Here is a 17,621-nt window from a genome sequence, read left to right as displayed (position 1 = left end):
AAAATTGACACTCTAACATCGCAATTAAAAGAACTAGAGAAGCAAGAGCAAACACATTCAAAAGCTAGCAGAAGGCAAGCAATAACTAAGATCAGAGCAGAACTGAAGGAGATAGAGACACAAAAAACCCTCCAAAAAATCAATGAATCCAGGAGTTGGTTTTTTGAAAAGATCAACAAAATTGACAGACCGCTAGCAAGACTAATAAAGAAGAAAAGAGAGAAGAATCAAATTGACGCAATAAAAAATGATAAAGGGGATATCACCACCGACCCCACAGAAATACAAACTACCATCAGACAATACTATAAACACCTCTACGCAAATAAACTGGAAAATCTAGAAGAAATGGATAATTTCCTGGACATGTACACTCTTCCAAGACTAAACCAGGAAGAAGTTGAATCCCTGAATAGACCAATAGCAGGCTCTGAAATTGAGGCAATAATTAATAGCCTACTAACCAAAAAAAGTCCAGGACCAGATGGATTCACAGCTGAATTCTACCAGAGGTACAAGGAGGAGCTGGTACCATTCCTTCTGAAACTATTTCAATCAATAGAAAAAGAGGGAATCCTCCCTAACTCATTTTATGAGGCCAACATCATCCTGATACCAAAGCCTGGCAGAGAGACAACAAAAAAAGAGAATTTTAGACCAATATCCCTGATGAACATCGATGCAAAAATCCTCAATAAAATACTGGCAAACCGGATTCAGCAACACATCAAAAAGCTTATCCACCATGATCAAGTGGGCTTCATCCCTGGGATGCAAGGCTGGTTCAACATTCGCAAATCAATAAATATAATCCAGCATATAAACAGAACCAAAGACAAGAACCACATGATTATCTCAATAGATGCAGAAAAGGCCTTTGACAAAATTCAACAGCCCTTCATGCTAAAAACGCTCAATAAATTCGGTATTGATGGAACGTACCTCAAAATAATAAGAGCTATTTATGACAAACCCACAGCCAATATCATACTGAATGGGCAAAAACTGGAAAAATTCCCTTTGAAAACTGGCACAAGACAGGGATGTCCTCTCTCACCACTCCTATTCAACATAGTGTTGGAAGTTCTAGCTAGGGCAATCAGGCAAGAGAAAGAAATCAAGGGTATTCAGTTAGGGAAAGAAGAAGTCAAATTGTCCCTCTTTGCAGATGACATGATTGTATATTTAGAAAACCCCATTGTCTCAGCCCAAAATCTCCTTAAGCTGATAAGCAACTTCAGCAAAGTCTCAGGATACAAAATTAATGTGCAAAAATCACAAGCATTCTTATACACCAATAACAGACAAACAGAGAGCCAAATCATGAATGAACTTCCATTCACAATTGCTTCAAAGAGAATAAAATACCTAGGAATCCAACTTACAAGGGATGTAAAGGACCTCTTCAAGGAGAACTACAAACCACTGCTCAGTGAAATAAAAGAGGACACAAACAAATGGAAGAACATACCATGCTCATGGATAGGAAGAATCAATATTGTGAAAATGGCCATACTGCCCAAGGTTATTTATAGATTCAATGCCATCCCCATCAAGCTACCAATGAGTTTCTTCACAGAATTGGAAAAAACTGCTTTAAAGTTCATATGGAACCAAAAAAGAGCCCGCATCTCCAAGACAATCCTAAGTCAAAAGAACAAAGCTGGAGGCATCACGCTACCTGACTTCAAACTATACTACAAGGCTACAGTAACCAAAACAGCATGGTACTGGTACCAAAACAGAGATATAGACCAATGGAACAGAACAGAGCCCTCAGAAATCATACCACACATCTACAGCCATCTGATCTTTGACAAACCTAAGAGAAACAAGAAATGGGGAAAGGATTCCCTATTTAATAAATGGTGCTGGAAAAATTGGCTAGCCATAAGTAGAAAGCTGAAACTGGGTCCTTTCCTTACTCCTTATACGAAAATTAATTCAAGATGGATTAGAGACTTAAATGTTAGACCTAATACCATAAAAATCCTAGAGGAAAACCTAGGTAGTACCATTCAGGACATAGGCATGGGCAAAGACTTTATGTCTAAAATACCAAAAGCAACGGCAGCAAAAGCCAAAATTGACAAATGGGATCTAATTAAACCAAAGAGCTTCTGCACAGCAAAAGAAACTACCATCAGAGTGAACAGGCAACCTACAGAATGGGAGAAAATTTTTGCAATCTACTCATCTGACAAAGGGCTAATATCCAGAACCTACAAAGAACTCAAACAAATTTACAAGAAAAAAACAAACAACCCCATCAAAAAGTGGGCAAAGGATATGAACAGACATTTCTCAAAAGAAGACATTCATACAGCCAACAGACATATGAAAAAATGCTCATCATCACTGGCCATCAGAGAAATGCAAATCAAAACCACAATGAGATACCATCTCACACCAGTTAGAATGGCAATCATTAAAAAGTCAGGAAACAACAGGTGCTGGAGAGGATGTGGAGAAATAGGAACACTTTTACACTGTTGGTGGGATTGTAAACTAGTTCAACCATTATGGAAAACAGTATGGCGATTCCTCAAGGATCTAGAACTAGATGTACCATATGACCCAGCCATCCCATTACTGGGGATATACCCAAAGGATTATAAATTATGCTGCTATAAAGACACATGCACACGTATGTTTATTGCAGCACTATTCACAATAGCAAAGACTTGGAATCAACCCAAATGTCCATCAGTGACAGACTGGATTAAGAAAATGTGGCACATATACACCATGGAATACTATGCAGCCATAAAAAAGGATGAGTTTGTGTCCTTTGTAGGGACATGGATGCAGCTGGAAACCATCATTCTTAGCAAACTATCACAAGAACAGAAAACCAAACACCGCATGTTCTCACTCATAGGTGGGAACTGAACAATGAGATCACTTGGACTCGGGAAGGGGAACATCACACACCGGGGCCTATCATGGGGAGGGGGGAAGGGGGAGGGATTGCATTGGGAGTTATACCTGATGTAAATGACGAGTTGATGGGTGCTGACAAGTTGATGGGTGCAGCACAGCAACATGGCACAAGTATACATATGTAACAAACCTGCACGTTATGCACATGTACCCTAGAACTTAAAGTATAATAATAATAAAAAATAAATTAAAAAAAAAAAAGAATACAACCATTTGTCTCTTACCTATCTAAGACCTGGAAACTCCCTCCCCACTTCGAGTCTTCCTGCCTTTGCTTCGAGTTGTCCCGCCTTTCCAGGCTGAACCAATGTTCATCTTGCATATGTTGACTGATGTGTCATGTCTCCCTAGAATGCATAAAACCAAACTGGGCTCTGACCACCTTGGGCACATGTTGCCAGGACTTCCTGAGGCTGTGTCATGGGTGTGCACTCTCAACTTTGGCAAAACAAACTTTCTAAATCGACTGAGACCTGTCTCAGACTTTCGGGGTTCACACCTGCTAATACAACATCCATTCTGCTGCCCATGAATCAAGGAGTGATTTCAACTTTCGAGTCTTATTATTTAAGAAAAACATTTAGTATAGCTGCCATAGATAATGATTCCTCTGATAGATCTGGGCAAAGTAAAGTGAAGACCTTCTAGAAAGGATTCGTCATTCTAGATGCCATTTAGAACATTCATGATTCGTGGGAGGAAGTCAAAATATAAACATTAACAGGTGTTTGGAAGAAGCTGATTACAATCCTCACAAATGATTTTGAGGGGTTCAAGACTTCAGTGGAGCAAGTAACTGCACATGTGGTAGAAACAGAAGAGAACTAGAATTAGAACTGGAGCCTGAAGACATGACTGAACTGCTGCAGTTTCTTATAAAACTTTAATGAATGAGGAGTTGTTTCTTATGCATGGGCAAGGAAAGTGGTTTCTTGAGATGGCAACTACTCCTGGTGAAGATGCTGTGAACACTGTTGAAATGACAACAAAAATTTAGAAAATTACATCAACTGTAGCTGATTTGAGAGGACTGACTTCAATTCTGAAAGAAGTCCTATTGTCGGTAAATTGCTATCAAACAGCAACACATACTACAGAGAAATCTTTTGTGAAAGAGTCAATCAATGTGGTAAACTTTACTGTTGTCTTATTTTAAGAAATTGCCACAGCCACCACAACCTTCAACAACCACCAGCCTCATCGATCAGTCAGTAGCCATTAACATCAAGGTGAGACCCTCCACCCAGCAAAAAGATTAAGACTCACCGAAGGTTCAGGTGATTGTTAGCATTTTTTTTTTTAAGCAATAAAGTATTATGCTTAGTGAAATAAGCCAGACACAAAAGGGCAAATTTTGTATGATCCCACTTATATGACATATCTAGAATAGGCAAATTCACAGAGACAGAAAGTAGATTAGAATTACCAGGGACTGAGAGTAAGGAGAATGGGGAGTTATTATTACTTAGTGGTTACAGAGTTTTTGTTAGGGGGTGATAAAAAAGTTTTGGAAATAGGTAGTAGTGATGGTTACACAACACTGTGGATGTAATTAACACCACTGAATTGTGCACTTTAAAAAGGTTAAAATGGCAAAATTTTATGTTATACATATTTTACCATAGTTTTAATAATGTAATATACTAAATTCCACTGAAGTGTACCCTTTAAATGGGCAGTTTGTATGGTCTGTGAATTATTTCTCAATAGAGGTGTTAAAAAACAAATAGAGATGATTTAAAAAAAAAAAAATTTAAAAAGTACCTGAGCAATCAAAATAAAAAAGAAGAGGATGGGGATGGGGCAAATAAAAACAAAGAGCAAGATACACCTAACTATCAAAATTTGCATTACATGTAAGTAGAATAAGCACTTCAATTATAAATACACTTCGTATACTCAAGAAGGTAGAGGAAAGTATGCACATGTTAAGGAGACAAATGGAAGATATAAAAAAGATCCAAAACAAACTTGTAAAGATGAAACATACACAGGACAGAAACAGCAGATTGCAAACTGCAGAAGAAAAGATAAGTAAACTTGAAGACATAGCAATAGAAACTATTCTAAATGAAACACAGTGGAAACAAGACTGAAAAATGAACAAAGCATCAGTGAACTGTGGGACAGCTTCAAGTGGCTTAATATAGATGTAACTGGAAGCGTAGAAAGAGCTAAAGATTTTCATAATTTCATAAAAACTACAACAAACTCAAAGCCAAAGAAACATAAAGAAATATATATCAAGGCATATATATTGTAATCAAATTTCTTAAAACCAATGATAAAGAGAAAATCTTTAAAGCATCCAGAAGAAAAAAAAAATACACTTTATGTACGTAAGAATGACAGCAAAATTCTTGTCAGAAACAATGTAAAAGACAGTGATGAACCACTGTTCGTCAAGTATTAAAGGAAAAGAAAAATCACTGACCTAGAATTCTATACTCAGTGAAAATATCTTTCAAAAGAAAAGGAAGTGAAATAAACACTTTTCAGACATACCAAACCTGAAATTCATTTCCAGTAGACCTACACACTTGAACTACAATGGAAGATTATATGTTAAATTAAAGCATACAGGCAGAAAGAAAATAACATCAGATAGAAACTCGGCCTACACAAAAGAATTAAGAGCACTGAAATGGTAGATACATAGGTAAATAGAAGAGACTTCCCTTATTATTTAAATCTCTTTAAAAGATAACTCTTTAAACAAAAAAAGTTAACAATGTATTCTGAAGTTTTTAATATATGTGTAAATAAAAATATGTCAACAATAGCATAAAGGCCAAGAAGAAACAGATAGAAGTAAACTATTATAATGTTCTTATCTCTTCATGAAGTGGAAAAATGCCACTCTAAGGGAGATTATAAATCAAAGACATACTGTAAACCCTAAAGCAATCAGAAAATGACAAAATGGAGCTATAGCCAATAAACTGACAAAGGAGACATAATGGAATAACAATATACTAAATCCAATGGAAGGCAGGAAAAAAAGGGCACAAAGACTAGGTGGGACAAATAGGAAACAAACAGCAAGATAGCAGATTTTAAATTTTCTAACGAAGAAACCTCGAGGCCCAATCTGCTTTACTAGTAAATTCTTCCAAACATCTACGACAGATAATACCAATAGCACCTAAACTCAGAAGACAGAGAGGTTAACATTTCCCAACTTGTTTAATGAGGCCAGCATATTCCTGATACCAAAACCTAAAAACAAAAATAAATTACAGACCACTATCTCTTATAAACATAGATGCCAAATTCCTGAACAATACAATAGCAAATCCAATAAAGTGCTATATAAGAAGGATAATAAGTCATGACCTTGCAGAAATGCAAAGTTGGTTTAACATTCAAAAAGCAATGTAATTTGCCACAGTAACTGAATAAAGGAGAAAAACCAAACAAAACTCTCCATAAATGGAGAAAAAGCATTTGATAAAATCATGAATATAACTCTCAAATGAGGAATTAAAGGGAATTCTTCCACCTATTAAAGGGTACCTACAAAAAAATCTACAGTAAACCACAAACTTAACACTGAATTTATTTTTTTCAAAAAATATAGAATTTTTCCCCACTAGATGATCAACAGGCAAGGATGTTCACTGTTATCATTTGTATTCAGTATTGTGTAGAAGGTTCTAGCCAGAATAAGGCAAAGAAAATAAAAGGCAGCAATGTACAAAACAGTAACCAGAACTGGTAAATGAATTTTTCTAAGATTGCAGGATAAAAACAAGGTCAATATACAATAACCAACTTTCTTTCCATATACTAGCAATAATGACTTAAAAACAAAATTTAAAAATTTGTTACACAATACAAAAGCATGATATTATCAAGGGCAAATTTAACAAATATGTGCAAGACCTGTACATCAAAAACTAAAAAATACTGCTGAGAAAAATTTTTTAAATCCTAAGCAAAAGCAGAGATATGTCATGTTCACAGACCAAAAAACTCTATACTGTCAAGATACCAATGTTCCCTAAATTGACCTATATATTAAATGCAGTCACAAAGATACACATTGTTGTGGGGTTGAGAGATGGAAAACAAGCTTATTCTAAAACATATATGGAAATGTAAAGCACCTAAAAGAGTGAAGACAATATTGGACAAGAATATAGTTGGAAGACTTACATTACTTAATTTCAAGAATTCCATAAAGTTAAAGTAATCAACACAGCGTGGCACTGGCATAAAGGTAGACAAACTGACCAACGGAACAAAATAGAGAATCCAGAAATAAAGCCCCACAGAGAAGAACGGATAAACAAATTGTGGTAGATTTGTATAATGGAATAATACAAAACAACAAAAAATATGTGATAACTATAATTTAAAAAGTGGATGAATCTCACAGGCATAATGGTGAGTGAAAGTGGCCAGAGACAAATAAATTTTAAGAACAGGCAAAACACTATCTATGGTGATATAAGTCAGAAACATAATTAAATCTATTGGGGATTATTAACTGGAAGGGGTATGAGGCAGCCTTCTGGGGTGCTGGAAATGTTTTCTATCTAGATCTGGGTGGTGGTTACAGGGTATAGATACACATGAAAAATAATTGAGCTATAACTTAAAAGTAGTACACTTGATACAATTTGCTGCATGTATATTATTCTACCATAAAGAGAGATACCTGTTAGTTCATTAGTACCCTCTGTTGTTTTCAGTCATGAAGTCAACAAAATTAAGACTTTTATTTGGAAAGTACAGATTATACTAGTATTGGTCAAAGACAGACTATTCCAGCTAAGCAAGGTAATCCTCAAGAATTAAGAGTAACTAAGAGACAGTCTGGAAGTATCAAAGATATTGTTCTGCAGATCTGGAATCAGATACTTCTCTGTTTTCTTTCCCCCCCAGCAATGGGTCAAAAAGTGAGATCTAGAATCCAGGTGTTTTGACTTCCTGTATGGTACCATCCTTCCTCCAATTACCACATGCTTTGATGAAAAAACTGTTTATAAACTCCTAGAAAACCTGATAGTAGACTGTATATTCCAAAACCTGCTGCTAATAGATGTCTCTGTAAAATTAACAATAACGACGAACATTTAAATAGCTCTTACTATGTATCAAATACTGTGTTAGGCACTCTACATGCATTATCTGATTTAATCCTTAAAATGCTCTGAAGTGGGTACATCGTCATTTTACAGAAGATGATGACTGAGGCACAAATAGGTTAAGTCATTTGCCTAAGGTCACACAAGTAGTAAGTAGCAGAGGTGGATTCAAATCCAGGCAACCTGATACTAGAGCTTGTGTTCTTAACCACTACAATCCAGCTGTCAGTCACAACGAACATAATCAATCACTGTTTTGTTTCAAGGTGTAAACCTGTACTGTACATTTAAATTTATAATTGTGTAGACCCAAATCGTAGCTGATCTCTGTCCTCCTTCTGTTCACCATACAACTGTCATCTTTCCTTAAAACTTTCATTCACAGTAACTGCATTGAAAATGTGAGGACATATGGAACCACAGTATAAGCAGCTCACAAGGACACACTGTCTCCTTTAAGGCTTATTTATTGGCCCTTTCCAATCCATGTCTCTTGATTGATACAAGGCAAGATGAAACTATCAGTGTAAGCAAGAAAGTGAATTGTCCAGTTTTCAGGATTCATATTGGGTCACAAATGTCTTGCACATTTGTTTCATGTTTTACAAATTTGTAAAGTGAACAGACTGGTACATGCAGTTGAGGTGCTAAATTATATAGGCCTCAATCCAAAGCTTTAGAAAATTATTTCTGTATACTAAGTATGTTTTCCAAACCAAAGCTACCTTAATGGCTATTAGGGGATGATTTTTTTTTTCTGTGCCTCACTGTTATCCTCATTATTACAAAGTAATCACATAATGGAAATGAGAAAGGAAAAAAAAAAACCCACCAAATTTTTGAATTCAAGGCATTTCCCAATTATGTTAGCCATCATCCATACTTTCTCCACTTTACATCCTGAAAAATATTATCAGATTCCACACTTACAGAATCCACGAGATTTTCTGTTTTGTCAATCAATAATTCCAATCTTTCTCCTCGCTGAGCTACCAGATCTGAAAATATTGGAAAAATAGAAAAGGTCAAGTTTTACATTACATATGTGCTATCGTTATCTTTGTTTTAATTCACATCTGATATAACTTACAAAACTGGTATTCTTGACAGCTCATATTTACTACAGAAGTACTTACGCCGTTAAGTATATGCATGCAGAATAAAATAATTTTTTTAAAAAAAGTAATATAACTTAATGAATACACTGTCTTGGGGCCAAAGGACAGGCATGCTTCACCCACTGGTGACACCACTCGAAAACAAGGACTAGCCCACCTGAAGTCCCCATACCCAGCAAAACTTCACCACAGCCTCCGTAACAACTACACCCTGAGCCACTAAGAAAAATACAGACATGGTTGATGCTGTTTATAGCTGAAGAAATTATACAGACGACACTACTGAATGTACCCATAATCAAAGTCAAAGTGCCCTGCCCAACCAACACCATAGACACACCCTCAGGAAAAAGTCCTTGCATATTAAAGCAAATCTAAAAATTGGAAGAAGTGACCATAGAAATATTATTAACAACTACACGCTAATAAACTGGAAAACCTAGAAGAAATGGATAAATCCCAGGACATATGCAACCTACCAAGACTGAATCAGGAAGAAATAGAAAACCTGAACAGGCCAGAAATGAGTAATGCGATTGAATCAGTAATAAAGTCTCCCAACAAAACCAAAACAATGCCCAGAATCAGCTGGCTTCACTGCAGAACTCCATGCAACTTACAGAGAAGAACTAACATCACTTCTCAAACTATGCCAAAAAGTTCAAGAGAAGGGAATTCTCTCTAACTCATTCTATAAGGCCAGCATTACCCTGATACCAAAACCTGACAAGGACTCAACAAAAAAACAAAACTGCAGGCCAACATCCCTGACGATCACAGATGCAAAAATCCTCAATGAAATACTAGCAAACCAAATCAAACATCACATCAAAAAGATAATACACCATGATCAAGTGGGATTTATCCCAGGGATGCAATGATGATTCAATGCATGCGAATCAATAAATATGAAACATTCCATCAACAGAATGAAGAACAAAAGCCACATGATCACCTTAATAGATGCAGAGAAAGCATCTGATAAAAAAAAGCATGTGATAAAATTCAACATCTCAGGGTGGCAAGATGACCGAATAGGAACAGCGCTGGTCTGCAGCTCCCAGTGAGATCAATGAAGAAGGTGGGTGATTTCTGCATTTCCAACTGAGGTACCTGGTGCATCTCATTGGGACTGGTTAAGACAGTGGGTGCAGCCCACAGAGGGCAAAGCAAAGCAGGGTGGGGTGTTGCCTCATCCAAGAAGCACAAGGGGTCGGGGAACTCCCTCCCCTAGCCAAGGGAAGCCGTGAGGGACTGTGCCATGAGGAATGGTGCACTCCGGCCCAGATACTACGCTTTTCCCACAGTCTTCGCAATCTGCAGACCAGGAGATTCCCTTGGGTGCCTATGCCACCACGGCCCTGGGTTTCAAGCACAAAACTGGGTGGTCACTTGGGCAGACACTGAGCTAGGTGCGGAAGATTTTTTTCATACCCCAGTGTTGCCTGGAACGCCAGCGAGGCATAACTGTTCACTCCCCTGGAAAGGTGGCTGAAGCCAGGGAGGCAAGTGGTCTAGCTCGGCATATTCCACACCCACGGAGCCCAGCAAGCTAAGATCTACTGGCTTGAAATTCTTGCTGCCAGCACAGCAGTCTGAAGTCGACATGGGATACTCGAGCTTGGTGAAGGGAGGGGCGTCTGCCATTACTGAGGCTTCAGTAGGCAGTTTTCCCCTCACTGTATAAACAAAGCGGCCAGAAAGTTTGAACTGGGCAGAGCCCACCGCAGTTCCCCAAAGTCGCTGTGGCCAGACTGTCTCTCTGGATTCCTCCTCTCTGGGCAGGGCATCTCTGAAAGAAAGGCAGCAGCCCCAGCCAGGGGCTTATAGATAAAACTCCCATCTCCTTGGGACAGAGCACCTGGGGGAAGGGGTGGCTGTGGGCTCAGCTTCAGCAGACTTCAACGTTCCTGCCTGCCAGCTCTGAAGAGAGCAGCGGCTCTCCCAGCACAGCGCTTGAGCTCTGCTAAGGACAGACTGCCTCCTGAAGTGGGTCCCTGAGTTCCGTGCCTCCTGAATGGGAGATATCTCCCAGCAGGGGTCGACAGACACTCATGCAGGAGTGCTCCGGCTGGCATCTGGCTGGTGCCCCTCTGGGACGAAGCTTCCAGAGGAAGGAACGGGCAGCAATCTTTGCTGTTCTGCAGCCTCCGCTGGTGATACCCAGGCAAACAGGGTCTGGAGTGGACCTCCAGCAAACTCCAACAGATCTGCAGCAGAAGGGCCTGTTAGAAGGAAAACTAACAAACAGAAAAGAATAGCATCAACATCCACAAAAAGGACGTCCACACAGAAACCCCATCCGCAGGTCACCAACATCAAAGACCAAAGGCAGATAAATCCATGAAGATGAAGAAAAACCAGTGCAAAAAGGCTGACAATTCCAAGAGAAAAAACTGGATGGAGAATGACTTTGATGAACTGACAGAAGTAGGCTTCAGAAGGTGGATGATAACAAACTCCTCTGAGCTAAAGGAGCATGTTCTAACCCAGTGCAAGGAAACTAAGAATCTTGAAAAAAGGTTAGAGGAATTGCTAACTAGAATAACCAGTTTAGAGAAGAACATAAATGACCTGATGGAGCTGAAAAACACGGCACAAGAACTTTGTGAAACATACACAAGTATCAACAGCTGAACTGATCAAGTGGAAGAAAGGATATCAGAGATTGAAGATTCACTTAATGAAATGAAGCATGAAGACCAGATTAGAGAAAAGATAATGAAAATGAATGAACAAAGGCTCCAAGAAATATGGGACTATATGAAAAGACCAAACCTATGTTTGGTTGCTGTACTTGAAAGTCACAGGGAGAATGGAACCAAGTTGGAAAACATTCTTTAGGATATTATCCAGGAGAACTTTCCCAACCTAGCAAGACAGGACAATATTCAAATTTGGGAAATACAGAGAACACCACAAAGATACCCCTCGAGAAGAGCAACCCCAAGACACATATCGTCAGATTCACCAAGGATGAAATGAAGGAAAAAATGTTAAGGGCAGCCAGAGGTTGGGTTACCCACAAAGGGAAGCCCATCAGACTAACAGCGGATCTCTCAGCAGAAACCCCACAAGCCAGAAGAGAGTGGGGGCCAATATTCAACATTCTTAGAGAAAAGAATTTTCAACCCAGAAATTCATATCCAACCAAACTAAGCTTCATAAACGAAGGAGAAATAAAATCCTTTACAGACAAGCAAATGCTGACAGATTTTGTCACCACCAGGCCTGCCTTACAAGAAGTCCTGAAGGAAGCATTAAATAAGGAAAGGAAAAACCAGTACCAGCCACTGCAAAAGCATACCAAACTGTAAAGACCATCGACACTATGAAGAAACTGCATCAACTAACGGCAAAATTGCCAACTAGCATTATAATGACAGGATCAAATTCACACATAACAATATTAACCTTAAATGTAAATGGGCTAAATGCCCCAAATAAAAGACACAGACTGGCAAATTGAATAAAGAATCAAGACCCATCTGTGTGCTGTATTCAGGAGACCCATATCACGTGCAGAGACACACATAGACTCAAAATAAAGGAATAGAGGAATATTTACTAAGCAAATGGAAAGCAAAAAACAAACAAACATAAAAAGCAGGGGTTGCAATCCTAGTCTCTGATAAAACAGACTTTAAACCAACAAAGATCAAAAGAGACAAAGAAGACCATTACATAATGGTAAAGAGATCAATGTAACAAGAAGAACTAACTATCCTAAATATATATGCACCCAATACAGGAGCACCCAGATTCATAAAGCAAGTCCTTAGAGACCTACAAAGAGACTCAGACTACCACACAATAACAGTAGGAGACTTTAACACCCCATTGTCAATATCAGATCGAGACAGAAAATTAACAAGGATATTAAGGACTTGAACTCAGCTCTGGACCAAGAGGACCTAATAGACATCTACAGAACTCTCCAAGCCAAATCAACAGAATATACATTCTTCTCAGCACCAAATCACACTTATTCTAAAATTGATCACATAATTGGAAGTAAAACACTCCTCAGCAAATGCAAAAAATGGAAATCATAACCAACAGTCTCTCAGACCACAGTGCAATCAAATTAGAACTCAGGATTAAGAAACTCAATCAAAACTGCAGAACTACATGGAAAATGAACAACCTGTTCCTGAATGACTACTGGGTAAATAATGAAATTAAGGCAGAAATAAATAAGTTTTTTGAAACCAATGAGAACAAAGATACAACATGCCAGAATTTCTGGGACAGAGCTAGGGCAGTATTGAGAAGGAAATTTATAGCACTAAACGCTCACAACAGAAACTGGGAAAGACTTAAAATCAACACCCTAACATCACAATTAAAAGAACTAGAGAAGTAAGAGCAAACAAATTCAAAGCTAGCAGAAGACAAGAAATAACTAAGATCAGAGCAGAACTGAAGGAGACAGAGACATGAAAAACCCTCCAAAAAGAATCAAGGAATCCAGGAGCTGTTTTTTGAAAAGATTAACAAAATAGACTGCTAGGAGACTAATAAAGAAGAAAAGAGAAAAGAATCAAATAGACACAATAAAAAATGATAAACGGGATATCACCATTGATCCCAGAGAAATACAAACTACCATCAGAGAATACAATAAACACCTCTACTCAAGTAAACTAGAAAATCTGGAAGAAATGCATAAATTCCTGGACGCATACACCCTCCCAAGACTAAACCAGGAAGAAGTCAAATCCCTGAATAGAACAATAACAAGTTCTGAACTTGAGGCAGTAATAGCTTACGAAGCAAAAAAAGTCCAGGACCAGAAGGATTCACAGCTGAATTCTACCAGAGGTTATAAAGAGGAGCTGGTACGATTCCTTCTGAAACTATTTCAAACAACAGAGAAAGAGGGACTCCTCCCTAACTCATTTTATGAGGCCAGCATCATCCTGATACCAAAACCTGGCAGAGACACAACAAAAAAAGAAAATTTCAGGCCAATGTCCCTGATGAACATCGATGTGAAAATCCTCAATAAAATACTGGCAAAACGAATCCAGCAGCACATCAAAAAGCTTATCCACCACGATCAAGCGGGCTTCATCCCCGGAATGCAAGACTGGTTCAACATATGCAAATCAATAAATGTAATCCATCACATAAAAAGAACCAATGACAAAAACCACATGATTATCTCAACAGATGCAGAAAAGGCCTCTGATAAAATTCAACACCGCTTTATGCTAAAAACTCTCAATAAATTAGCTATTGACGGAACGTATCACAAAATAATAAGAACTACTTATGACAAACCCACAGCCAATATCATACTGAATGGGCAAAAGCTGGAAGCATTCCCTTTGAAAACCAGCACAAGGCAAGGAGCCCTCTCTCACCACTCCTATTCAACATAGTATTGGAAGTTCTGCCCAGGGCAATCAGGCAAGAGAAAGAAATAAAGGGTATTCAAATAGGAAGAGAGGAAGTCAAATTGTCTCTCTTTGCAGATGACATGATTGTATATTTAGAAAACCCCATCGTCTCAGTCCAAAACCTCCTTAAGCTGATAAGCAACTTCAGCAAAGTATCAGAATGCAAAATCAATGTGCAAAAATCACAAGCATTCCTATACACCAATAAAAGACAAACAGAGGGCCAAATTATGAGTGAATTCCCATTCACAATTGCTACAAAGAGAATAAAATACCTAGAAATACAACTTACAAGGGATGTGAAGGACCTCTTCAAGGAGAACTACAAACCACTGCTCAAGGAAATAAGAGAGGACACGAATGAATGTAAAAACATTCCATGTTCATGGAGAGGAAGAATCAGTATAGTGAAAATGGCCATATTGTCCAATGTAATTTATAGTTTCAATGCTATCCCCATCCAGCTACCATTGACTTTCTTCACAGATTTAGAAAAAACTACTTTAAATTTCATTTGGAACCAAAAAAGAGCCCATATAGCCAAGGCAATCCTAAGCAAGAACAACAAAGCTGGAGACATCACGCTACCTGACTACAAACTATACTACAAGGTTACAGTAACCCAAACAGCATGGTACTGGTACCAAAACAGAGATGTAGACCAATGGAACAGAACAGAGGCCTCAGAAATAATACCACACATCTACAACCATCTGATCTTTGACAAACCTGACAAAAAAAAGAAATGGGGAAAGGATTCCCTATTTAATAAACAGTGTTGGGAAAACTGGCTAGCCATATGCAGAAAACTGAAACTGGACCCCTTCCTTACACCTTATACAAAAATTAACTCAAGATGGATTAAAGACTTAAACGTAAGACCTAAAACCATAAAATCCCTAGAAGAAAACCTAGGCAATACCATTGAGGACACAGGCATGGGCAAAGACTTCATGACTAAAACACCAAAAGCAATGACAACAAAAGCCAAAATTGACAAATGGGATCTAATTAAACTAAAGAGCTTCTGCACAGCAAAAGAAACTATCATCAGAGTGAACAGGTAACCTACAGAATGGGAGAAAATTTTTGCAATCTATCCATCTGACAAAGGGCTAATATCCAGAATCTACAAGGAACTTAAACAAATTTACAAGAAAAAAACAACCCCATCAAAAAGTGTGTGAAGGGTATGAAAAGACACTTCTCAAAAGAAGACATTTATGTGGCCAACATATTAATAAAAGCTCGTCATCACTGGTCATTAGAGAAATGCAAATCAAAACCACAATGAGATACCCTCTTACACCAGTTACAATGGCGATCATTAAATGGCAATCATTAAAAAGTCAGGAAACAACAGATGTTGGAGAGGATGTGGAGCAACAGGAACACTTTTACACTGTTGGTAGAAGTGTACATTAGTTCAACCATTGTCAAAGTGTGGCGATTCCTCAAGGATCTAGAACTGGAAATACCATTTGACCCAGCAATCCCATTGCTGGGTATATACTCAAAGGATTATAAATCATTTTACTATAAAGACACATGCACACTTATGCTTATTGCAGCACTATTCACAATAGCAAAGACTTCAAACCAACCCAAATGCCCACCAATGATAGACTGGATAAAGAAAATATGGCACATATACACAATGGAATACTATGCATCCATAAAAAAGGATGAGTTCATGTCCTTTGCAGGGACATGAATGAAGCCAGAAACCATCATTCTCAGCAAAGTAACAAAGGAACAGAAAACCAAACACCGCATGTTCTCACTCATAAGTGGGAGTTCAACAATGAGAACACATGGACACAGGGGCCTGTTGTGGGGTGGGGGTGGGGGGCTGGGGAGAAATAGCATTAGGAGAAATACCTAATGTATTTCTGGGTGCAGCAAACCACCATGGCATGTGTACACCTATGTAACAAACCTACACATTCTACACATGTATCCCAAAACTTAAAGCATAATAATAAAAAAAAAAGAGCAAATGTGTAACATAGAAATTGCAATGGGTCAGGGTGAAACATTTCCATTTTCATCCCTAATTGTAGCCATATGATGACATAGCTCAAAAGGAAAATAGGATATTCTACTTTTATCTATTCAAATAAAAATATATAGTTCAAGGTATCAAAAAAAATTCAACATCTCTCCATGATAAAAACTCTCAAAAAACTAGGCATAGAAGGAACATCCCTCAACATGATAAAGGCTATTTATGACAAACTCACAGCTATCATCATACTGAATGGGAAAAACTAAAAGCCTTTCCTCTAAGAACTGGAAAACTCTCACCACTCCTATTCAACATAGTACTGGAAGGATGCCCAGTTTCACTACTCCTATTCAACACAATACTGAAAGTCCTAGCCAGAGCAATCACGCAAGAGAAAGAAATAAGGGCATCCCAATTGAAAAAGAGGAAGTTAAATTATCTCTCTTTGCAGATGACATGATCTTATATCTAAAAGACCCTAAAGACTCCACCAAAAAACTCCCAGATATGATAAATATATTCAGTAAAGTTGCAGAATAGAGAATCAACATACAAAAATCCGTAATGTTTCTATGCACCAATAATGAACTTGGTGAAATAAAACTTTATGAAATCAAGAAGGCAATCCCATTTATAATAGTTATGAAAATATAAAATATCGAAGAATAAATTTAACAAGGAGGTGAAAGACTCCTACAAGTAAAACTACAAAACACTGATGAAAAAAACTGAAGATGACACAAAGATACAGAAAGACATCTTATGGTCATGGATCATAAGAATGTATATTATTGGCAAGATGGCCGAATAGGAACAGCTCCAGTCTCCAACTCCCAGCGCGAGCGACACAGAAGACCGGTGATTTCTGCATTTTCAACTGAGGTACTGGGTTCATCTCACTGGGGAGTGCCGGACAATCGGCGCTGGTCAGCTGCTGCAGCCCGACCACCAAGAGCTGAAGCAGGGCGAGGCATCGCCTCACCTGGGAAGCGCAAGGGGGAAGGGAATCCCTTTCCCTAGCCAGGGGAACTGAGACACACAACACCTGGAAAAT

General features: G+C 38.2%; 1 protein-coding gene across 3 annotated transcripts in view; it reads right to left on the bottom strand.

The window, feature by feature from the left end:
* VAMP7 (vesicle associated membrane protein 7) overlaps positions 1-17,621 on the bottom strand; it is a 71,312-nt gene that overhangs the window by 17,425 nt on the left and 36,266 nt on the right. For all 3 annotated transcript variants that reach the window (XM_025373210.1, XM_025373209.1, XM_025373211.1), the window contains one exon: positions 8,967-9,034. In XM_025373210.1, the coding sequence (XP_025228995.1) occupies positions 8,967-9,034 (68 nt within the window). The remainder of the gene's footprint in view (positions 1-8,966; positions 9,035-17,621) is intronic.

Source organism: Theropithecus gelada, chromosome X, assembly GCF_003255815.1.
Source record: "Theropithecus gelada isolate Dixy chromosome X, Tgel_1.0, whole genome shotgun sequence".
NCBI classification, from domain to species: domain Eukaryota; kingdom Metazoa; phylum Chordata; class Mammalia; order Primates; family Cercopithecidae; genus Theropithecus; species Theropithecus gelada.
This window is presented reverse-complemented; position numbering and strand designations above follow the sequence as displayed.